General features: G+C 39.6%; 1 protein-coding gene across 6 annotated transcripts in view; it reads right to left on the bottom strand.

The window, feature by feature from the left end:
* The window catches only part of NTRK3 (neurotrophic receptor tyrosine kinase 3), a 1,046,838-nt gene that overhangs the window by 552,442 nt on the left and 469,330 nt on the right, over positions 1-25,066 (bottom strand). For 3 of the 6 annotated variants that reach the window (XM_077263445.1, XM_077263443.1, XM_077263447.1), the window contains exons 6-12: positions 19,829-19,983; positions 16,959-17,101; positions 10,912-11,053; positions 8,906-9,202; positions 7,897-7,920; positions 7,286-7,353; positions 4,594-4,696 (exon numbers count right to left, since the gene is read on the bottom strand). In XM_077263445.1, coding sequence (XP_077119560.1) covers positions 4,594-4,696; positions 7,286-7,353; positions 7,897-7,920; positions 8,906-9,202; positions 10,912-11,053; positions 16,959-17,101; positions 19,829-19,983 — 932 coding nt within the window. Of the gene's footprint in view, positions 1-4,593; positions 4,697-7,285; positions 7,357-7,896; positions 7,921-8,905; positions 9,203-10,911; positions 11,054-16,958; positions 17,102-19,828; positions 19,984-25,066 lie in introns of all 6 variants that reach the window. The other 3 variants (XM_077263444.1, XM_077263441.1, XM_077263446.1) reach the window with 1 other exon arrangement.

The raw sequence follows: 25,066 nt of genomic DNA on the forward strand, positions 1-25,066 counted from the left end.
TAGATGTCACCGGCTAGTAAAATGCTAAAGCTGCAGAACACAGCTCTGTAAATCCCAGAGTGACCATGGCTTGTGCTTATTTGTTACATTTTCCACTCAACAACTCTTGACACATGTCCCGAGAATAACTATAGCGGGGAAAAGGAGTCAAAATCTGGTTGAGTGAGATGACAAGTAATCCACCTCACGTTCCTTCTCTTATCACTCAAGAACATAGATTATAACATTTTATATTATTGGTTCTTTGCTTCTAATAACGTCGGCAGACATGGTCAAATTAAATATTTGTATTTAAAGGGAATCTGTCAGCAGGTTTTTGCTATGTAATCTGACAGCAGCATGAAGTAGGGGTTGAGACCCTGATTTTCAGAGATTAATCGCTTAGATTACCGGGTACAGCAGTTATGATAAAGTCACAGTTTTCTCTGCTGCAGATCTAGCAGAGCTCAGGTGTGGTTCTGTGTATATCCCGCTCACACCACAGCTTTCTGTGTACATTGTATAGTGACAGAGAGCTGCTAATCAGTCATGTGGGGCGTGGGGTTGGACTAGGATGCACGAGGCCAGTTGTCCTGCTGATAAAACACTGATTGTATTTAAGCAGCAACATAAAGCCTAGTAAGTGGCACATCCCTGGAATCAGGGTCTCTGTTCCCACATTATGGTGCTCTCAGATTACAGAGCAAAAACCTGCTGACAGATTCCCTTTAAAGGGATTTTCTGATCTAGGAAAAAAAAAGTCTGCAGTCACTCCATGTGAGTGTTGGATCACAACACTATGCAATGCGCACAATGTGAAAGTCCTCCTGTATTCACCATCTGAATTTGCAGACTTGCATTCAAGTGCTGACTAGTCTCACCTGACTTCTCTCAATTATCCTCTAATAAGATAAACCCAGTGAGACTAGTCGTCATATGATTACACATCACATATACACATTGTTATGATTTGGAAGTCTGTAGTGACATAGACTGACTCAAGACTTTTGATAGTTGGAAAAATCCCTTCAATGTAAAACATATTCTTCTTTGTGGTTCTTCCGGTTAGCCTTTTTTACACTATGGCACACATACTACACATAAAGGTTGGAATCATGCTCCAGTAGTCTTCCGTAAAAACATTTCCCTCTGCCATCTGTTCCATTGGACAGCAGAAAAATTATTTATATTATTCATAATGAGTAATGGTTGGAGTCATTAAAGGGACGTTTCCAAGATTTTTTTGTTATTTGTGAAAGGACAAAGACTATTTTAAAATGAAGAAACAAGCATTACTTACTTCTTCAATTCCCCCTTCGCTGGCTTGATCACACTAGTGGTCGCTGATGATTTCCTTTGCATGACCTCTGCAGTCAATCACTGGCCTCAGTGGTCCTGTGCCCTACATGCAAGCTTCACAGCCCCAGTGTCCAGTGATTGGCTGCATTGGATGGAATGTCCTCATGATTTCCAGTATCAGACGGATGCACCATAATGTTCACCTAGGGTGTGTCGTGTGTATTTCATTATTTTATAATATTCTCCATTTAGACCAGTAGCGTAGCTATCGGGGAGCAGAGGGTGCGGACGCCCAGGGTCCGGTGCTCTCAGGGGGCCCACCCGGAGGTACGCAGCCTGTGGACTAAGAACACCGAGAGTGTTCGAAACGCGTTCAGCTATTTCATGGATGTCCCTCTGTAAATATGTTTTTCGCTGATTTTGACATACAGTGTTTCCATTTTTAATAATTTTTGGAATAAATAATTTTTTATCTTTAAATACTTTCTGAGCTGGATCTTCTCTTCAATTACATTACTTCAGGAGTGCTGGGGCAGCAGCTCTTTCCGTGCTCGGATCTTGCAAGGACTATGAGGAAATGTTTCCTGAAGGGTGAGCTGAAATATTTTTCTGTTTTTTCTTAGCTGCCTTGTACTACAGAGTCTACCTATGGGTGCTGCCTTGTGCTATAGAGTCTGGGGAGTGCATTATACTATATTGAGGACTGTCTGGTACATAATACTATATTGAGGACTATCTGGTGCATTATACTATATTGAGGACTATCTGGTGCATTATACTATATGGAGGCTATCTAGAGGGGCATCATACAGTGTGGGGATTACAGTGCTGGAGCCATCAGTTTGGAAGCTACTAAGAGGTCAGTATACTGTGTATAAGAGAGCATCATGCTGTGTATAGGGGAGCTGTACAGGAGGCAGACTCGGGACATTTTTAAATGTAAAGTGGGCACTTATTGTTATAGGGGAACTCAGCTTACTGGGACTATCAAAGGGGCACACAGGACAATATTACTTTCTAGGGGCAAAATATGGGCACTGTTTTCTAGGGCACTTGCACCCAGCATTGCTATATTATAGAGGGGTGCCTTAGAATTTAGAGGGCACAGAGAATCACACAGCAGTGGCAGTAATAGGGACACATATGGCAGTAGCGGCTCAGTATTGGGGTATCAGGTGCAGCAATAGGGACACATATGGCAGCAGCGGCTCAGTATTGGGGTATCAGGGGCAGTAATAGGGACACATATGGCAGCAGGGTCTCAGTATTGGGGTATCAGGGGCAGCAATAGGGACACATATGGCAGCAGTGGCTCAGTATTGGGGTATCAGGGGCAGTAATAGGGACACATATGGCAGCAGCGGCTCAGTATTGAGGTATCAGGTGCAGTAATAGGGACACATATACGGCAGCAGCGGCTCAGTATTGGGGTATCAGGGGCAGTAATAGGGACACATATGGCAGCAGGGTCTCAGTATTGGGGTATCAGGGGCAGCAATAGGGACACATATGGCAGCAGTGGCTCAGTATTGGGGTATCAGGGGCAGTAATAGGGACACATACGGCAGCAGCGGCTCAGTATTGAGGTATCAGGTGCAGTAATAGGGACACATATACGGCAGCAGCGGCTCTGTATTGGGGTATCAGGAGCAGTAATAGGGACACATACAGCAGCAGCGGCTCAGTATTGGGGTATCAGGTTCAGTAATAGGGACACATACGGCAGCAGCGGCTCAGTATTGGGGTATCAGGCAGTAATAGGGACACATATGGCAGCAGCGGCTCAGTATTGGGGTATCAGGGGCAGTAATATGGACACATATGGCAGCAGCGGCTCAGTATTGGGGTATCAGGGGCAGTAATAGGGACACATACGGCAGCAGCGGCTCAGTATTGGGGTATCAGGGGCAGTAATATGGACACATATGGCAGCAGCGGCTCAGTATTGGGGTATCAGGGGCAGTAATATGGACACATATGGCAGCAGCGGCTCAGTATTGGGGTATCAGGGGCAGTAATAGGGACACATATGGCAGCAGGGGCTCAGTATTGGGGTATCAGGGGCAGTAATAGGGACACATACGGCAGCAGCGGGTCAGTATTGAGGTATCAGGTGCAGTAATAGGGACACATACAGCAGCAGCGCCTCAGTATTGGGGTATCAGGTGCAGTAATAGGGACACATACGGCAGCAGCGGCTCAGTATTGGGGTATCAGGCAGTAATAGGGACACATGGCAGCAGTGGCTCAGTATTGGGGTATCAGGGGCAGTAATATGGACACATATGGCAGCAGCGGCTCAGTATTGGGGTATCAGGGGCAGTAATAGGGCCACATACGGCAGCAGCAGCTCAGTATTGAGGTATCAGGTGCAGTAATAGGGACACATATACGGCAGCAGCGGCTCAGTATTGGGGTTTCAGCAGGATGAGGAGTTTGTGCAGGTTGGGAATAGATGATGATGGGGCTGGAATATGAGAAGTGAAATGTGTCTTTGTTGTTTTCTCTGCAGACGAGTCCTGGTTGGAAGAAGTTGTCATGTCAGTCTGGGCCAGATGGAAAAGACGGAAAAAGTGACAATTCCATCATAAAGAACGTCAGCGGTAAGTCATTATCTGTAATTGTGCTGTGATCTATGTTCTGTAGGACTGGTATCTACCACTAACCATATGGCAGTAATATCCATGTTGGGCGTTATATAGAGATTATCTTCATTAACAGCGCGGTCATCTGCTGAGGTTCTCCTCCACTATTAGGGCATATCACCGAGTTGTAATAAAGGTTACCTGGTTAGGGGCCCACTCAGAAGCTTCCCCCCTGAACCAAAACCCTAGCTACGCCTCTGATTTAGACCCCTGCATGCAGGAACTGAGGATTGCTTGCTGCTGAGGATTATGAACGAGGAGACCCCACAATATCAGAATATCATGCTGCTCCAGTTTTTAGGACAAGATAGTGAAGAGGTCAGGTCATCTAGGTCCCCCAATACAAATTGTCTACCATGATCAAACCTACAGCATTCTGACCTTGTCTCCTAAAAGCCAACAACCCAAACATGAGGAAAGGAAGAACATAAAAAACTATGACTTCGGCATTCTAAGCCAATAATCCATACTCCTTTTGCCACCATGCTGATTCATAGATTTAGGTAGAAACTTCTACAACCATGATTATTTTCATTGCAAAAGATCATAATGGCGTAAAACAGGAAACAAAAGTCACGTGCTGTATGTATAGGAAGGTAATAAATGTCAGCTGGAACTGAAATGGCTGAAGAATAGACAGTGTGGTGCAAGGCATGCCAGCTTTCCTTACCTTTCATTCCGAATTTTGATCGTCTTCCATATTTGTTGATGACAATGAACAGGACCACTAGGAGGACACAAGCAAATGCGGCAAGACCAACGGCTATGGAAACCTGGAAATAAAAATGCAAACACACTTCATGGATTGGAGGTCTCCAGGCGCTGACAATTAGCAGGACATTCTGGACTCGTATGTTACAGTATTATTCGTACCACATCTTTCTTTAAGTCAAAGGTGTGATAAATGCTAGAAATTACCCTGCTCAGATGCACCTGTCATATAGCGATACTGGATGCATAAGGTTAGTATCAATTTATGTTATAAATGACTTCAATGCATCTAACGGCAAGAACTTTCCATGGGTCTATAGGTTTGTAATGTGTACTGGGCACAATTAGTGACTCCTCAAAATGCCTATAACTATAATGCTATGCATAAAAAGTTTTTTTCATAATTTCCCTAAAACCTACAGTAATTAAAGTTCAGTTAATACCTATGAAGATCCAATTACAGACACACAACCACTTCTGTATGTATAGTATCTATGTTGTACGCAGAAAAGTCATTGTTGCTGCAAACATCAGTTATAATATACAGAGGACATTCTGCCAGTTCCATCTACTCAGATAACTAATCTACATCTGCCAGTGCCCAGTAACCCAAAGGGTATATATGCCAAGGTTTTGTCTAGGATGTTAGCACGGGATGTGCCCTGGGTGATGTATACCACATGGGTGTCACCCAACCACTCTGTCTTGGACAGGTTATTTAGATAGCCCTAGGGTGGCACATTTTTCTTTATCCTAGATAATAGAAAGTCTAGTTATGAAAGTAGCTTTAGATGCCTAAAAGTCATAAAATGTAAAAACCCTAACATTTCATGCACTCTAGTGATTTACTGGAAAATAAGATATTTTATTTAATACAATGTACAAACCCGATCTTTATGCTAGATACAGATACAGCCTAAATGATGATGTAGCTAGATATCTTGATGTAACTTGCACAAAACTTGACAAGGTCAATGACTTATCCTGTGCTAAGTGCCCAATTAGCCTTTTCTCCATCAAGGTATGTTTCTACATTACGGTATAGTTAAAGAGAATTTGTCGCAAGTTTTTGCCACCTAATCTAAGAGCAGCAGAGTAGAGAGATAGAGACCTTGATTTCGGCAATGTGTGACTTATTGGTCTGGTTGTTGTAGTTTTGATAAAATCATGGCTTTTTTCAGCAGGAGATTACCACTGGAGGAGTAGTAAACCTGTTGCCATGCACTCCTCTATAACAATAAGTTTTGTATAACCCACTCTTACCACTCATTGGCAGCTTTCTGCCTATGCATAGTTGTAACGCAGGCATCCTTGCATGCTGCTTCACCCCCCCACCAGGGATGCTGACATATTCACTACCGCAGCCACCCAGCTACATCCTCTGCTCTTAGTTTCACCATGTCTCCTGTGTCTCAGGGCCTGTACATGCCAAACAGGTTTCTGGGCAGCGCGCTCCATGACTCTTAAAAAGACAGCATGTACACACCTGAGGTGTCCCCAGCCAAAAGCTGGGAGGCACATAGGACTTAAGGCACCTTCACCTGTTGGAAGGTGCCTGAGAAACATCATAAGCATCTTTAGCATTTTCCAACCTACAAGCCTGTTTTCAGGTCCCTGTTTCTTCATCCATTCTGTATTCCAGTACCTGTACAAGTCCTGTCTATTCCTGAACCTGTCTACTCTGAACGAGTCCCTGTACCTGTTATCTGTCCTATCAATACTAGCACCAGGATCCATACTGTCTGAACTAGAGTCAGCATGTGGTCCAGACTTGGATTCTGAGTCCGCTCCTGCATTCCTGTTCCCTGGCAACAGCTGCTGCATTTCCAGGGTCTGCCCTGGGGTAGTACCTGGAGACCACCTGTGGCTCAAATCTAATTCTAACCACACCATCGAGGGCTCTAGTGAAAAGCCAGGTGGTCGCTTAGTTCCACCCCTCCAGGCCCTGTTCGGTCTGGGGCACAGTGAGTCCACACTCACCATAGTGACAACAGTGTAAACAGAAATCTATCAATCAATAATGTTGGAAGAGTTACACAATGTGCAGCTTTCAGAGAAATGCTAGATCAGCAGCAAATAGAGCTTTGATTGAACTGTAGCAAGCAGCCCTGTAAGTGACACATCACTGGAATGAAGGTTTCTGCTCCTACAACATGCTGCTCTCAGATGGAGTAGAAAAAACCTGTGGACAGATTCCCTTTTAACAGCTTATTTGTTAGGTTAAAATATGGAACCTGTTTACCTGCCTCTGTCCTTGTAACCTATGTAATGATGAGACAGTATCTTTCTACTTTCTGTCCGCATCCCTCTCATTTGGTCCAGTATGGCTACACATCCCTATACTGTATGTCATGCCCGTTATTAGCAGTGACAGCAGACACAATGACTTTGGAAGCGATTGACAGCCGGAGTGAGGAAAGCCATCATTCTTTTAGATCCAATGGATATGGACAAGATTTAGGACGGACTGTTCATACTATGTGCACTAACTGACCCTGTGACTCGCACATTTCAGCCGGACATGACATGATCTTTGGAAACATTTATTAAAAAATATGTTCAGTTTATTATCTGCACAGAAGGCGCTAGCATTGAGAAATATGTTAAAAAGCTGAGCCTGTGTTTTCTTAAGACATCAAAATGTAACTCACGCCAAAAGTGTCCTCTTCGGGTTTGTGAGTCACGCTGATTGGAGGCGTGGGACTGATTCCAAGATCTGCTACTGAAACAAAAGGAGTTGAATAATTCTATGAACATGAGATTATTATTCTCCTTATGCACTACTTGCTTAAAAGGCCACCAACTATTTTTATCTCATGGTTCAGATAATTGGCTACCAGCAGACATACTAGAGCGCTCCGCCGTCTGGGGACCCATCTTGTTTTGAATATAAATGTACGTATACCCTGAGAGGTTTAACAACCTTTGTAATAGAATTCACACATAATCAAAAATGGACATCTTTACACTTATTACAGGGAAAAATCCTGCTGGTTAGTTTCCTACCGTGAACCTTAGCCTCTTACTTTGTGGCCCAGGGGACTACTGTTCTAATAACAAAGGATAAAACGTTAACAGTTCTTGGCCAAATATATATTGGTGAGTAAAGGGAATTCCCTGGCAAGACCCCTTTGGCTTTCCTGTCAGCATGATCTATTAGGCATTCGGTAAAGGAGACCAAACTTATCAAATGGATTCAGCAAATTGAGCATAAAGCAGCAGCACCATGTACTGAAAAAATGCAGAAAGGACAAATACGTACCTGAAACAAAATAATCAGTATTCTCTGCAAAAAGGATAGTAAATGGCAGATTTAGTAAATCAGAACTAAATGTAGATGCAAAACTAAGAACACTAGTGTATATTAGGAAAGGGCATCAATATGCACAATACACATTTTGTTTTAATACATATATAATCTTGTATGATACCTTAGAGGATGGATGGATAGATAGATAGATAGATAGATAGATAGATAGATAGATAGATAGATAGATAAATAGATAGATAGGTAGATAGATATTAGATAGATACATATGAGAGATGGATAGATAATAGATAGATAGATAGATAGATAGATAGATAGATAGATAGATAGATAGATGGAAAAAAATCAGGCAGCACTCCAGTTCAAGGAAATATTGTGCGCTTTAATCCAGCACCAAGTGGTGCAACGTTTCGACCTGACAGCATGGTCTTTGTTTATGAGGTAGAGACGTTGCACCACTTGGTGCTGGATTAAAGCCCACAATTTTTCCTTGAACTGGAGTGCTGCCTGATTTTTTTCCATTTATATTTTGCATTGGACAACCGCATTATTCAGGAAGTATTGCACCCCAAATCTGCTCACGTCTGTGCTGCGATCTGTCTTTTCTATTTCTACTATTTCTATTATAATCCACCTCCAGCACATAAAGAGGGCTTCCTCCACAGGAGCAGGATATGTGCGATTAATGTAGGAATTCCCATCTGGGACATAATGGCATGCTTGTAGGATGCACTACAAACGTTTCATAGGTGAGGGTCCCACTCTCAGCCAGAAAACAGGAGCTAATATGGACGTCTAAGATCTACTAGGAGTAAGGAACCTTTGGTAGCCCAGCTCATCTGACAGGCTACCTTCTCCATATGACACATTTGTATCTGATCTAAGATTCATTTGTATTCCCGATTATATTGGAGATTCAATTAGCAGTTTAATAGCTGATTACACGGGAGATACAGAGTGGGACATCCATAAGGCAGGGAGGCGAAAGAAAATACCAACTCACCAGGATATGGCTGCTCCAAAAAATGTGCATATACCGTTTGGGTAGCAATTCCAAACTTGTTTTTAGCAATCAGTGTATAGTTTCCATTGTAGTAATGTGTAGGTTTATTAAACAATAGGCATCCTTCCATTAGTGTGTCCTGCTTGTAAACCTCTTGTCGTATGAAATCCACCGGTCGCAGCGGCTGATTGTTGTGGTACCACGTGAGGACTGGGTAGGGATTCCCACGAACAGTAAATTCAATGCAGTGCTCTAGATGAACTACCGGCTCTCTCAAAGTCAGTATCCGGGGAGGATCTGCACAAAGAGGGAGACGCAATGTTACTTTCATGCTTTTTTGAAATAATTCAATAACTTTCATTTTGCCAGTAAATCAAGCAGAAAAAGATGTTTAAAATGTGTAGATATTTTCAGTTATTGTAATATTGTTACTGTTTTTTTTACTTTGATATATAATGTTATGTTATATATTATCAATACTTATTGATTTTTTTTTATTTTTTTATAACTATCATTTTGCTGTATATTTGCATATTACAAGTGCTACACCCCTTGCTATAGTTCTTGTAATTTAGGCATAAAGGGGCTGCACGCTATAATCCATCTTAAATAATGCATTCTCCAGTGTAATATAAAAGTGACAGATCCTCACCTCCTGCACCAGCGCCGATCACGTGACGTCAGAATCAGGCATTTATGTGACATTGTAATTCCAAGTGCCATTGCAGCCAATACGCGCCCACAAGTATAAATTAATGGACTGCTTCACCCACACGAACCTTGGACATCTGAAGGAAGTGTGATAACTGCAGCCCATTATCAGTCACTGATTGGCTGCAGTGCTAACATGGCAAAACAACGTCATGCAAGCGACTGGCGACCTGGAGCCAACATCACTGAAACTTTGCCGGTTGAGGAGTCGAGTATCATTTATTTCTGTTTTACACTGGAGAAGGCAGCATTTAGGAAGGAAATGTCAGAGTAGTGGATAATCATTTTAATCAGCAAGTTTTTCTATTGAAAGTGTTACTTTAGTCTTGATTTGTCTGAATAAGTGTCATTGGCTGCATCGTTTCTCATACAAGGAGAGACTAACCATGAGTACTATCTGTGCCTACATTATTTCATAGCCAATGTTGTTCCTCCTCACACAGTGACTTACATAATCAATTTAGTGGTCCCCTTATGTTCATGTGGGCTTTCACTATGCATAAACCCCAGCCAGAGGTAACAATTGGGATCCACATCTATTACGAATAATGGAAAACTGCAAACAAAAAGCAGCGCTCGCTCAAGAACACCTGGTCTGTCCATCTATTACATGCTTTACTAATCATTCCAATCCCATACAATTGAAGAAAAAGCTATCACCACTGATATAAATATCATCTTTTTTGCAACCTATATGTTGCACCATGCATGTGTCCTATGTCTTACAATAAAAGAAGACTTTTAAGTCAGTGGTGAGTGCCACATTGTGTTCTTTTGATTTAAGGCATCTGTAATGTTTCAATTATTGCTGAGCGCCACTAAATACTACAAGTAGCCAAGTCTGGTAAATGCACCCCTACTCACATGTGACTTAAACACCAGTACACCGCCAGACTCTTTTTCTTCATGGTGGCACTGGCACAGAGACTGACATAGGTCCATGTGCTGTACATTCATGTGAACATAGCCTTAGTGTGAGACGCAGGATGTGAAAGTGAGAGGGGTAGCAGTAGAAGATTTGGGCAGCTGATTGGTCAACCATCCATCATGCTTCTCCTGCTCTACGCTAGTAAGACCCTGCCCACTGTGCACAGTTATAGAGAGAAAATCAATATGCAGAGTGCAGGAAAATACAGAAAATATGGAGTTTTGACTAAATTACATCGGATAAACATACTGTCAATTTTTGTATTCTGAAGAAGGCACTCTGCCCCTAAAGCATCTACAGACAGAAGCATATCACACTCAATACCATTTAAAGGGCCTCTCCACATCAATGTTATCATCCAACTTACAGTAGATAGTGAGCGATACAGTAGTTTTAGTCATTCCCACAACATTTTCTGCAATACAGGTTACGTTGGAGCCATTGTCCTCTCCAGAGACATTGACCAGGGTCAGGTTAATGGAATGCACATTGGTCCAGTTGACATTAGTCTGCCGTCATCAAGAACATGTCAGGAAAGCATTAAAAGAAATATGCAAGAAATCCGTTAAAAATTGAACAAAGCAAATACAAAAAGATTGCTGTGAAGTTATCTGCACGGAAGAACAAAAGCTGCTTTCATTATGACATCAAAGGAGATTTCAGCAGAGAGAAGGGAATTCAATTCTACAAATGCCTTTTTGTACCTAGTTATTTCCTTTACAATGTTAACTATATTTTTATCTCTATAATTGTCAGAATAAAGTCCAATTATATTACAATTTCCACATAAACAATAGAAGGGAATTCATACAATTAGTAAAAAAATGTGTTTTGCTCATAATGGTTTCGAACTTTGCAATCATGGATGGCATTATAGAGCTATTCAAATCTGTAATTTCTTTAAAATGTAGAAAATGAGCATATTCCAAAATACAATAATCAGTGTTTTAGACCTTATCTAGAAAGAATAAAACAAACAAATGTGAATGTGGATGTTATCTCCTAATACAAATGCATATGTTTAATGGAAGAATAATAACCCAAGAATGCCTTATTAATGTCTGCAATAGAAAGCTTCAACATTACTATGCTTTACATAAACCCCTTCATGACCACATCATGTCAAATTATATCTTATAGTCACAGTGAATGTATGGAGCGGAACTCAAGAACTGAGCCTGCACCACACCCTTCAGATGCCGGCTGTGTTAAACAGCCAGCATCTGCCTGTAACATCAGCAACTAGAGCTTGCTCCAATCGCTGCTCTTCAACCATTCCAAGGTAACTATTCACCAGGTATTCCCTATATAAACTAAAACCACAAACCTATTATTGAACACCTCTCCAACAACCTATTCAAAAGTGCTCAGCTCCCTTGCATATCTAAGAAAATACACACTAATAATCATCCTATGCTATATGTCAATTGGTGTGGTCCAGTTAAATGAGTGTCACGGGTCTATGCTCATCGCCTTCACTGTTCCTGCAATGGCCATGCTCCTGCCTTAATTTATGTCACCTATGTCACCCAGAGACTTTGCTGCTCCTGCACAGCTCCTATTCTTTACTGTGCAGATGTTAAAGTTGATCAGACTTTGAAAGATGTCAACCACGACAATCAAGATAGGAGGTTGGCAATTGCGGAGTTAAGGGAGGTGTGGAGCACAAACCATCACACCCATTTTACTGGACTGCACAGCTTGGCATATGGGGCTAGAGGTATTTTTTTAGATGTGGGGGGACCTGGGTACTTTTGAACATGGTGCTTAAGTGGACTTAAAGGTGATGAATTTAATTTACATATGAAAACCTGGTGACAGGTTCCCTTTAAATGCTGCTGTCAACAATTGACCACAGCATTTAAATAACTCAGTTGCTCCTGCCAATAGGCCTCACTGGGATGCAATAGTGGGGCTCCATGGCAGTCAGTAATCTGCTTAAGTCCATCATCGCTTCTATGATGGTTATTCTACGAAGCCCAGTCCGTGGCTAAGCTTCATAAGATAACTGAAATGTAACTGTATGCTTTAATATTCTAATATTTCAGTATATAGTAAAAGTGACCAAGTGACAGTAGGTTGAAATCCCTTACGGAGGCTAAAGAAAAAAGTTTAAAAAAATAAAGTTTAGATAATACCCATTTTACAATTTAGTAAAGAAATACAAAAATAAACATATTTGGTATTAGTGCATACAAAAATGTCCGATCTATTAAGATATAAAATTATTTTAACCATTTATTAAACGCCACAAAGGAAAGTCAAAATGGAGTCATTGTATTCCTCACAATGACTCCATTAAAAAGTGATCAAAACTTCAAATGTATGCAAAAATGGTATACATCAAATAATCCCTCTAATTGGTGCACTGAAAGAAAAATAAGAACATTACATAGTAAGACAAACTAGAATAATGAAATTCAAAACTACAACTCATCCAGTAAAAATCAAGTCCTCGAATTCTTTTATTATGGGACAAATAAACAAGTTATGGCTCTTGGAAGAAAATTAATAATTGATATCAGAATGTGAGAAGATATCTCATAGCTGAACAAACAGGTTAGATTATGATATTTGTAAAATATCCAGCTCACGCATCTCTGGCTGTTTGCAATCATATCAGGTTCACTAAGGTGCAGTTTTGAGTCGACAATCAAATAAACATCCAGTAGTGAAGATAAAATCCAAATAATGATTAGTAAAACTGCTTATAGTAGAGCATCTCTAGAAATACTTTCAGGCATTTCTGGTCATTTCAATGATTAAAGATCTGAAATGCGTCAGAAAGTATTGCAGAACATCAACTTCATCAAATAAATATAATTTTATTAAGCATTTGGATAAAGCAAAAGTATATTCTATGCACTGTAGACTAACATGTATTTCTGATCTCTTCTATGCCTATTTATTTGTATCATGACATTCATGTTAACTTTCCAATTCTACCACCTTCTATTAAATTGCTATATCTATTATAGACCATATACATTGGTGCTTGGAGGTTTTTGAACCCTTCATAATTTTCCAAGTTTGTGCATAAATTTGACTTAAAACTATATCAGGTTTTCACAGAAGTCGGTTTCCTAAAAGTAAAGAGAACCTTCAAAAATATTGAGATAAAAAATATTGGACTTTTTTTTAATTGAGGAAAATTATTATCCAATATTACATGTCTGTGAGCGTCAAAAGTAGTTCGACCTTTAGTATTAGAAGATAGTTTGAAGCTAAGTTAAAGTTATGCCAGTGATTGAAAATACCAGACTCTAATTGCGCCCTTAATTTGTATGTGGATTTATTTAAAGAACAGGGATCTATGAAAGTTTGTGGAAGTGTTTGATGGCACATGCAAAGGAAATTTCTGAAGACCTCAGAAGAAGAATTGTTGATGCTCATCAGGCTGGAAAAGGTTACATAATAATCTCTAAACAATTTGGAGTCAACCAATACAGTCAGATTATGTACAAATGGAGGAAATTCAAGAGCATTAGTACCCTCCCCAGGAGTGGTCAGCCAACAAAATTCACTCCAACAGCAAAGCGAATAATAGTCTGCAAGGTCACAAAGATAACCTCTAAGCAGCTAAAGGCTTCTGTCACATTAGCTAAGGTTATAGCTCATAAGTCCAATATGAGGAGCACTGAACAACAAAATGGTGCATGGTAGGATTGAATGGCAAAAGTCTTTACTCTTCAAAAAGAACAATGCTGCCAATCTGCAGTTTGCTCAACAACACCTGGCCAAGTCAGAAGGCTATTGGTACAATGTTTTGAAGACATATGAGATCAAACTAGAGATATTTGTTTTAAATGAGAAGTGTTATATACGCACAAAGAAAAATGCTGAAGCATAAAAACATTATACCATCTGTGAAACATGGGGGTGATAGTATCATAACTATAGTAAAGTGCAGAGGTGAGGTCAAAATCTCAAGTGAGTTGATTGAGGTAACGATCTCAAACTGACCTTGATGCATAAGAAGTCGGAGCATAAAAAAGGTTAAGGCAGTATTTTAATGACTACTTTTGTCCACTTTCAAGATTTCAAAAACTAAAAATAATTGACTTCCTGTTTAGAAAGTTTTGCAACGCACGTCATATAAAATTTGTTACATCAGATTTTACATATTCACATTGAAAATGTTTTAAAACATCAAGTTTGAAAATTAGGTCTCAGAAATAAAAGCCAAACATGGATTTATTCTTCTTTGACGACCTATAAGTGGCCTTAAGCATTAGAGGGGGATTTGGGCAAATAATCCGCTGTGCAGTACTATGATGATAGTAAATACAAATAATATCTAACACACATCAGAAACATCATCTATATGGAACTTAATAGCTATGGAACATTTGTGAATCTTATACCACTCAGTTCAAAGAGAGTTTTCACTTTTCTCCTCACAGTATAAAATGTAGATAACGGTTGTGTTTTGACACAACAAAAAAAAGACGAGTATAAGATGAGTTTCAGTGAAAGAAGAAAGAGAATGAAAAGAGACAACTGACAGGTTTAGCCTGATACATCTGACATGCTCCAAGTAATAGACAAGACAGGACGACTGCAGTTACTGTACACCCGTACTGCAAGACTCAGATGGAACAGATGCCGTACTAAGTCTCTTGACCTTCTTGCCTGCACTTCACTAAAGGGGATGGACAAGGTTCCCACCCCTATAAAATATAAATAGGAGATTACTGATTCACTTCACTGAACAACTGCTCAGCTAAGCAGCACTTTGCAAAATTATCTATATGCTGCCTTGTGTGACAGCTAAAAACAAGTTTTATCAAAAGTTCTGATGGCCTCAGCTTTTTTCCACATAAAAGTTAGCAAGAGCCTTTATTGTATTACTTTAATACTTGAAGTAAACCATAAAAAGGAGCATATGCGTCACAGTGTCCTTGAGAACGGCTTGGATCATTGGTGCAGCATACTTACGGTAATTTAAGCAGTACAGCATCCCGTGAATGAATAAAATACAAGTTATTCTAAGTCTTTAGCCAAAAAACTATTTATCAATCTTCTTGGCTCACCCTGCTCTATATTAGGCTCCAAGTATATCAAGCAGCGTGTTTAAGGTGATAGGTTCCATAATCACAAGAATAAAGCTTCCCTGAAGCAGTAGTGTGCATGTATAACACGAACTTCATGCATTGACTATGGGAGTGGCAATCACACACGTATATCACCACTTCATGATGTGAACTGAGCAGTAGTCATGTATGGCCATCATGGTTTAATTCAAGGAAGGATATGGAACACCATTGGAGGGATACTCAATTAACTAGAGGAAGACAGATATCATCCTTGACCTATTTGTTGCAGGAGCTGCAAGAAAATCATGATCTCTTTCCATGCCGTGATGACTGATGACTGGTTTACTTACATGGCAGGATAATCAGAAATGAGTGCTTTTAAAAACACTTGTTTCACAATTACAATGCCATGCAAACAAGCTGACGATCACCGGATGAACGAGCAAAACGGGGAGAAATTAACTTTTTTGCGGTATGAAAAATAATCGTTCTTGATGGTACATCGCCCTTTGTAAACGGGACTCTCAGTGCCAAAAAATGGCAGCCTATGTGCACTGAGTGATCTAGTGTAGATCACTCAGTGCACATCATTTACGTTGATCTGTCTGTATAAACAGGCAGTCAAACGACCGATGATCTGTAAAAGTTTACCAAATGGCGGTCATACTGTGTAAACAAACCCTTAGGCTTTACTCACACGTCTATATAACATTGCCATGTTGTACGGATCCATAGTATAGAGTCTATAGAATTCTTTATTATTTTTTTACCGACAAATTCATGGAAAACTATGAAGCAGCATGGCATGCAAATATGGAGGTTATTCATTTGCCAATTCTCTCAAAAAGGGGCCCTTGAAAAATGGAGGATCTGCCAAAAGAGCTGTCAAGTCTCATGTGCATCACTGAAGCCTCACAAAACCTACGAGAAACCAATGTTTTGTCTAAATGCACAATCATTACAAGAATTGGTACAGTATATATGACAAAGCCTAAGAGAAGCATAGCCTGTAAAAAAAAAGCATGGCAATTGATGGAAAAGTTTTGCTTCTCTTTACACTCTAAGCAAACACCTCCCATAGAGATGGAAAATTCCTTCTAGGGTAGAGTATAACGCCCGTTAGAGAGACTATGTGAGGACACAATGTCTGTTACAACCTGAAAAATTTACTGTACCAGGACTTTGTACAATATGTTACCCCTGAATTAATTTACAAAAGGTCTGGGTGACTTTTAAAAAAACCCCTATGTTTTGCCAACACCTGTACTAGATAACTGCTACCTTTCATGGTCTGTGGTTAAACTAGATGGGTTTATGTTCCTTTCCGGCCTTATTGACTTGGCATCTATAGATATAATCTGTAGATTTTGCTTCTTACCTGATGTGTGCTAATTGAATGGAGGTGTGAAACAGCCCAATCGACATCTGGTAAGGGTGATCCAGAACCATTGCAGGTAACTACAGCATTGTGTCCTTCGTGTACCTCCAAACTGCTGTGACTGACACTGACCCCGGGGACATCTGTGTGGCGAAAAAAGTAAAATGATCAGAAAATAATCACATCATGTCTTACCTCTTCTTCAAAAATAAGATTTGTTCTGGTGTTCACCAGTTCGCCAATGTAAAGTATACCTCAGAAAATCTGATTATTCCAAGATATGGTTTCAAATAATTCTTCCAAACAGTTAAGTGCTGCATCTTAATTCCCAATGGACAATTTAGTGATTATATTGTACTCCCCCAATCAGCGCAATTCTTAATCTTGAAACCTTTGCTGATATGAGCTGGAAAAAATAAAATCTATTCGCAACAATGTGATCAACAATTGCAATTGCTCTTGGTTCCTAATCCAGAAGATGCTGCTAGGAATATATTAATATGGAGGATTTACATCCACGGCTCACAGAGCGACAAAAAGGTACTTGAAAATAAGGAATCGTCTTCAGGTTTTACATTTTTTTGCAAACAAAATGAAAGAACCTTAAACTGTTGCACTAAGCTGATTATATTGATCACATATTCTTCAACACCTGTTGGCAGGCAGCGTGGAATAGAAAACTGAGTGGCAGGGAGAATTATTTATCTCGATAACAGTGGCTAATCCTCTAGGAAGACAAGAAGGCCGGAATATATTAAGATGCTCAGTGCCACGAGGAGCTGTGATAACACAATTCAGATCAGCATCATACCTGCACACTGAAAACAACTTGTTTTAATGCCTCTTAAAAAACAAACTTCAAATGAAAGAGGCAAATGATAAGAACACAAAGCCAGAGACAAACACTAAGAGATATGGATAGGCCCGAGCTCCAGTGTCATGTCAGCCTACCCTCACACCGTGTATAAGAAGGGACTGAGCCATCAGATACACCTCCTGCCGCAACGCTTAGGGACAGTTTCACCTAATAGATTTTGTGGCGCTGGTTAGCTGCAGAATTTTACATTCTTTTATATATTCCGTTGCATATAAAACAATGGTGACTGTTATTATGAACTGTGCATTTTTGATCATTTTTTAATTTGTACTATTATTTTCTTCAAGAGATAGTAATAAAGGTGCGAGTGTCATCACAACATGACATCTCTGGAATTTATGCATCATTTTCCTCCTTTATTAAAACTAATAAAGGGACAGGACTAAACGAGAAAAGGACAATGACTTTCTCAACACAATGTCTAAGGCCTCCTTCACGTGTACGTGTTTCTGGTACATGTAGCATCCGTTTTTTCCACAGATACTTCACATACCCATTTTAACCTATGGTGATCTTCACATATCAGTTTGTCCGTGTGAACCACACAGAGACATGGCTGCTTTTTTCCGGCAGCACGGATGACAAGAGCGAATACAAGTCTATGGATCCGTGAAAAACAAATACAGAACACAGATAACATCCATGTGCCGTCCATGTGCTGCATGTGTTTAACATTGCAAACTATAGGGGAATGTTTGTAATTTAACTTTTTTATCCATACCAGAGAACCACTGATGACAAGTTAATGACACACTAATGATAGACTGATGGAAAACACTGATGACACCGGTAATGGTTTTTCACGTACATGTTTTATATGGTCGTGGGCAAGGGGCCTAACTGATAGACTAGGGAAATTTATTAAAGCTGCTGTCAAAGATATCTTTTAGAAAGTCAAACATATATGTGAGAAGATCCCATTGGTGTGGTCTTTGACCGACATCCAAAATGAATTTTCAAAATGGAAAAATGTATTATCACGCTGTTTTGCCACAGTATTTTATATGCCATAATGCGCAAATCCTGACGTTATATATGTATGTATATACACAGACAGACTAAATTGTTGGCTGGTTCTTTTCTGTTAAAAAGTAACTAATAAAAATAAGACATTGCTTTTACCCCTAGGAAAGATGTAAAATAATTTGACCAATTGGACATGTTAAACTAAGATGTGTCCTTTAGTTAGCATCACAGGGGTCTGCAGGTTTGTAACCAGTCATTCTGCTTATTTAAAGGATGAAAAGTAGTCACTGTGCTGTTTGGTATCATGGTGTGTACCACACTTAATATAGACCTCTGATACATATTAAGGTACTGTTTACATCACATTTGTATTTTTTCCTCATATAAATCTGTAGGCTTTCAAAGGGGCTGGTTAAAAGGTTGTGTTAGTCTCCATTTGACAATTTTTTTGTCTGAATTTGTGTTACAGGACAAAACATATGGAAACCCTCTTATTTTTCTTTCTTGTAGCCCCAAAAAATAAATTGTGTTGTAAAATGGGAATTAACAACAATCCTGGATTTAGAGATGGAAAATACTTTCCACATCCCTCTTTATTTTGTACACACTAGCATCATTAATTGTTATTTTTTAATAATTCTTACACCCTTATTTATATTGTTGCTGCATTCCGTAGCTTTTCTTGGCTCTTGTAAGTAACTATATTGGCGATACTTGGAACAATAGATTGAATAATAGCTGAACATTTCCAGTCTTTCTAATTTTCAAAGCATACATACTGTTATTTCCTACAGGGGCATACCTAGAGGAGGGCTATCTGGCTATATGTCGGGAGTTGTACCGCAACAGGTTTTGTTCCATTCACAATCATACATGTATTTACATTTATTTCTCCCCTTGGAGGAAAAGGAGGTAAAGGAATAAATTGATGGAAAATAAACTAGTGGTAAAATAAAATATAAAGGCAATATCAAGAAATCCAAATAGTATATTAAACATCCATGATTGTACTTAAATAACTACTCACCACACTGTGAGATGTTCATTCTATGAAGTGTGATGTTGTGGCCTCTCATCGTACAGAACAGGCTCTGCTTCCCCAAACTCGCCTCATTTTTCCTATAGGCAATCTGTATCCAGCGTATGTCACAGCTGCAGGTGAACTGGTTGTTTTCTATTATTCTGTGTAAAATCATGGACAAAGATAAGTGAGAAGTTACGGCATGTAGAACAATTATATATATATACAGTTGGGGTAGCTGCTGTGACATTCAGTGACATAACAGCGACAGGTAAAGTGCAATGCTTCTCTCCCTGTCTATATCCTTATGGGGACCAGCACTAAGGACATTCTGGATAGCAGCAACTAAATGTCACCTTTAATGCCTTTCTAAAAAAGATAAATCTCTTGTACTTGCAAAATCACAAAGGACAAGGTTGATCTACTATACTCTGCATCAAGTTACAGACTTTGTTTTGCATTTGTTTTGTTTAACTCATTTTAGTGTAATGACCTGTAAGATCCTTCAGCCGTTCCCAGCGGTGGCCGAGCACCGGCCAGAGTTTTAAAAACCACAGATGGAGACAGCTACAGTCTCATCTATCCACTAAAACATACATGTCTACATTGACTATATGTTCCAATAGGGAATGTTCTCCAGCACCAAAAGAGAGTAGTTAAAATTTTGCCTTTAACCCCGTAACATCCAGATCTTTTTTCGGTTTTGCATTTTTGTTTTTCACTCCCCTCCTTCCCAGAGCCATACCTTTTTTATTTTTCCGTCAATATGGTCATGTGAGGGCTTATGTTTTGCAGAACAAGTTGTGCTTTTGATTGACACCATTGGTTTTAGATGTCGTGTACTAGAAAATGGGAAAAAAATTCCAAGTGCGGTGAAATTGCAAAAATCTGCAATGCCACACACGTTTTTTCTTTGTTTTTTTGCTGGGTTCACTAAATGCTAAAACTGACCTGCCATTATGATTCTCCTGGCCGTTATGAGTTCATAGACACCAAACATGTCTAGGTTGTTTTTTTAAGTAAGTGGTGAAAAAATATTCCAAACTTTGCTTAAAATTTTTTTTTTCCGATACCCGAAGCGTCTCTCCATTTTTCGTGATCTGGGGTTGGGTGAGGACTTATTTTTTGCATACCGAGCTGACGTTTTTAATCATAAAATTTTGGTGCAGATACATTCTTTTGGTTGCCTGTTATTGCATTGTAATGCAATGTTGAAGAGACCAAAAAAATGTAATTCTGGCGTTTTGACCTTTTTATTGCTACGCCGTTTAGCGATCAGGTTAATAATTTTTTTTATTGATAGCTTGGGCGATTCTGAATGCGGTGATACCAAATATGTGTAGGTTTGATTTTTATATTGTTTTATTTTGAATGGGGCGAAAGGGGGGTGATTTAAACTTTTATATATTTTTTTTTTTCATATTTTAAAAAACTTTTTTAAATTTTGGCATGCTTCGATAGGCTCCATGGGAGGATAGAAGCTGCCACAACTTGATCGGCTCTGCTACATTGAGGCGATGCTCAGTTCATCTCTATGTAGCAGAATTACTGCATTAATATGAGCGCTGACCACAGGGTGGCACTCAGAGCAATCTGGCATCAACAACCATAGAGGAGACCTCTGGTCGCCATGCAGACACACCGATGACCACCAATCATGTGACAAAAGTCACCGGTGTGCTCGTTTCCGGTCTTATGGCCGGAAGCGCTTGCTAAATGCTGCTGTCAGAGTTTGACAGCGGCATTTGACTAGTTAATAGGCGTGGGTGGATCACAGTTCCACCCACACCTATAGCGGGCACATGTCAGCTGTTCAAAACAGCTGACATGTCCCGGTTTTGATGCGAGCTCAACGCCGGAGCCCACATCAAAGTGGGGGTGCTGCCATCGGACGTACTATTCCATCCGATGGCAAAAGGGGTTAATCATATAGGATAAACAAATGCCAAGATATGCACATATTAAAAAACACATAATGTTTATGCATTTCTTGTAGAATAATCTTTTATTAAGCACTATGTTTTAGAGTACATGCACAGTCTGCAATTGTTTTTACTTTATGAATAATAGCTAAGTTTTAACTACTTTCCTTTGGTGCTGGAGAACATCCCCTTTTGGACCATTGAGAGTTTTTTGACCTGGAAGCCAGAACAGTGCATACACCATGTACCACATTCAGACCACAGAACGTCTACCATGGAAGTCTCCTGAGATACTAATCTCTAACACTGGAGGGGTGAGCTGAATTGCCACTTTTTCTATTTTTCTCAGACTATACAGTATGTGACTTGATGTAAGGACAACATGAGCTCTAAAATTACAAAAATGGATTTTACCATTACTAAAATTCATGAAGGAGGTTTTCAAGAATAAACACCACTTATATATCAATTGCATATTCCATGGATGACTAATACATGGAGGTCTGACCCCTTGGACCCTCATACAATGTCTAAATTATAGGACCTTGTACATTGGTTCATGTGTTTTTTTGAGACATGCTACAAATGTGACAAGATGCAATGGGAAATTGCCACCATCAAGTGAATCTTGTTTTTACCAATTATTGATATTTATGTTTGTAAAACTCCTTAAAGCAATCCTGACCAAAAAATATAAGTGTTGGTTGGGCATTGTTTAAGCCTTTTCTTAGCAATATGACAGATTCCTAATTGCGATAGCAAGCCAAAAGCCTGAAGAAAGGTTAGTGGTGCATAGTGTTGATGTACCCCAAGCATTTCCATTGTAAGAATTCATGCACAAAGGTCTGCTCGTCCATTTTGTCTATTAGTGGTGCTATAAGCATTTTATGCAATTGAAAGGGATATACAGATTCTAACAAATTATCATCTATTCATTGGATATGCAAAAAATGTTCGATCAGTGCCATGCCTCACACTGAGAATTCAATACAGTATTATATTGTATTGTTGCCGTCACACGGTTACGTAATCAGTTTGCCTTTTAGAAGTTTGTCTCTCCCTGTAGCCCACTTCTGATGTAAGTAACCCCTCCCTTCTTCTCAAGTTAGTATTTGTCATCCATCTTGCTAGGATCATCTCTGCACATCTCTTTTTTTCTACTGCAGCTGTTCCTGTTACTATTGTGCATAAAACAAGAATTTAGCCTGAGAATAAACTTCTTCTGGAATCTTCATACATCCCTCTGTAGTCGAGTTAAGCTATCTGGTGAAGTTCTTCGTGAAAGTAGTGGTTCAATGTAGATTTCAATAAGAACACTGTCTAAGGAGCCCCACACTCACAAACTAGTTATGGAGTCAGAATAATCAGCATTGTTCCTACTTATGTGATCCTTATCAATCATGAGATCGAGGGTCCCATGTGTCACTCCAATCCCAGGATCAAGACTCCCACTTGGAGTAGTGGCACCCTGCCACTTTATTTTAAGTTCTACAGTTCTAACCAAGTGCTGTATAATTGTGGTGTTCCAGGCTAGTGGGAAATAGAACACTTCAGACACCTTCCCTCAGAATTGGTGGGGATTTCAGAAGTCAGATCCACTCCATTATAATCACTATCTACTGGATAACTGGTTATAACTGGAAAACCCTTTTAAGAATGGTGCAAATATGTCCGGCACTACCAGTAATTACCAGTCATTATGTTTAATCATTAAAATAAACTATTTAATTTAGAGACGTTTTGCCAATAATGTTTCTATCTAGAAAAAAACTTTAAGAAATAAACTTTAAAGAAGTATGTCAAGTCAACTGAATAAAAATCTTATTCATCCATTTCATAGCTATTTCGTGAGAACAGCTCAGGGTTTCACAGACATATTTATTAATTATTTTTTGGCTAAGGTTAATGAACATTAGAGGAATATCTGCCCAAGATAAACAATTACTATTATTTTTAATAATAATGCCTTTAACTGACTTGACAGCAGAGCATCGGAGATTATCCTAATGAATAAAAATCTGCATACGCCTGTCATTATCCTGATAGCAGATTTTTTTTACAACCTAAATGATCATGTCACTATGATGTTGTGCCCCAGGGACCGAGAAAATGGCTCTTATTCCGATGCCTTATCGGTGATAAAAGCTACATGGCAAGAGCTTTAACTCGCTACTACAGTAACCAATAAAGTGGATAAAACAGTGTCTTGCATTTCTGTTGATAATTAATGAAGTCTGCATTAATAATGAAAGACCAGTGTGCTCAAGGGCTAAATTTACTAACAACCTGCATTAGTGCCAATGATGTAACTTGTCTTAATCGAAAGACACTTGGGAGGCCTGTGCACAAATTATCTTTTGCCATTTACTGGATCCATTTAACACCACAAACCTGCCACATCTTTGTTCTATGGATTATTTATACATTTGCCTCATTATTAATTCATGATGCATTTTACACAACTATTTTGAGCAATGTTTATGGGAAGAGATGCAGTTATTATTTTACTTAATGTCCTTTTAGCTTCCTAACGCTGCACATCTATTTCCTTTTAACTGGAAGCATGTGTTAAGTTTAAATCCCTGTGCAATGATGTATTACTGTGCAATAATGCTACATGCTTAATAGCACCACACACATTTGATATCTAATATCATGACAATAAATGCATAAATGACATACATACATGTGTATATCTAATATATAAAGCTGAATGTGTGTGCGTGTATGTATGTGTCTATGTTCGGGATTGGCATCTGCACCGTCGCAGCTGCAGCCACAAAATTTTGCACAGTCACACGTCTGGACCCCGAGAGCATCCTAGGCTATGTTGTGAGGCGAAATTTTAACCACGCGCGTTCCAATTCACCAAACAATTTTGCCCCTATCTACATAATGGGGAAAAAGTGAAAGGAAAAGTGTTGGAGGCAAATTGACAGCTGCCAGATGTGAACAAGGGGGACTTAAAGAATGAGAGCGATTGTGCCAAAGAGTATAGTATATAGTATAGTACAGTTGCTAAGGTGGGGCCCCGACATGGGATACTCACCACACATGGGAATATGAACACACACACAAAATGCGCCACTCACTACCACGTGCTTGAACACATATACCACCCTCAGCACACATTTCACCACACATACGCCAACTTTGCCACATAAGTCGAAACACAAAAAACCGCCACTCAAAACTCGCCACGCGCAAAATTCGCCACATGCAAAACTAGGCTCACGCAAAACTCGCCACACGTGCAAAACTCACCTCATGGAAAACTCGCCACACGCAAAACTTGCACATGCGGAAAAATTGCCACATGCAC

Source organism: Ranitomeya variabilis, chromosome 5, assembly GCF_051348905.1.
Source record: "Ranitomeya variabilis isolate aRanVar5 chromosome 5, aRanVar5.hap1, whole genome shotgun sequence".
NCBI classification, from domain to species: domain Eukaryota; kingdom Metazoa; phylum Chordata; class Amphibia; order Anura; family Dendrobatidae; genus Ranitomeya; species Ranitomeya variabilis.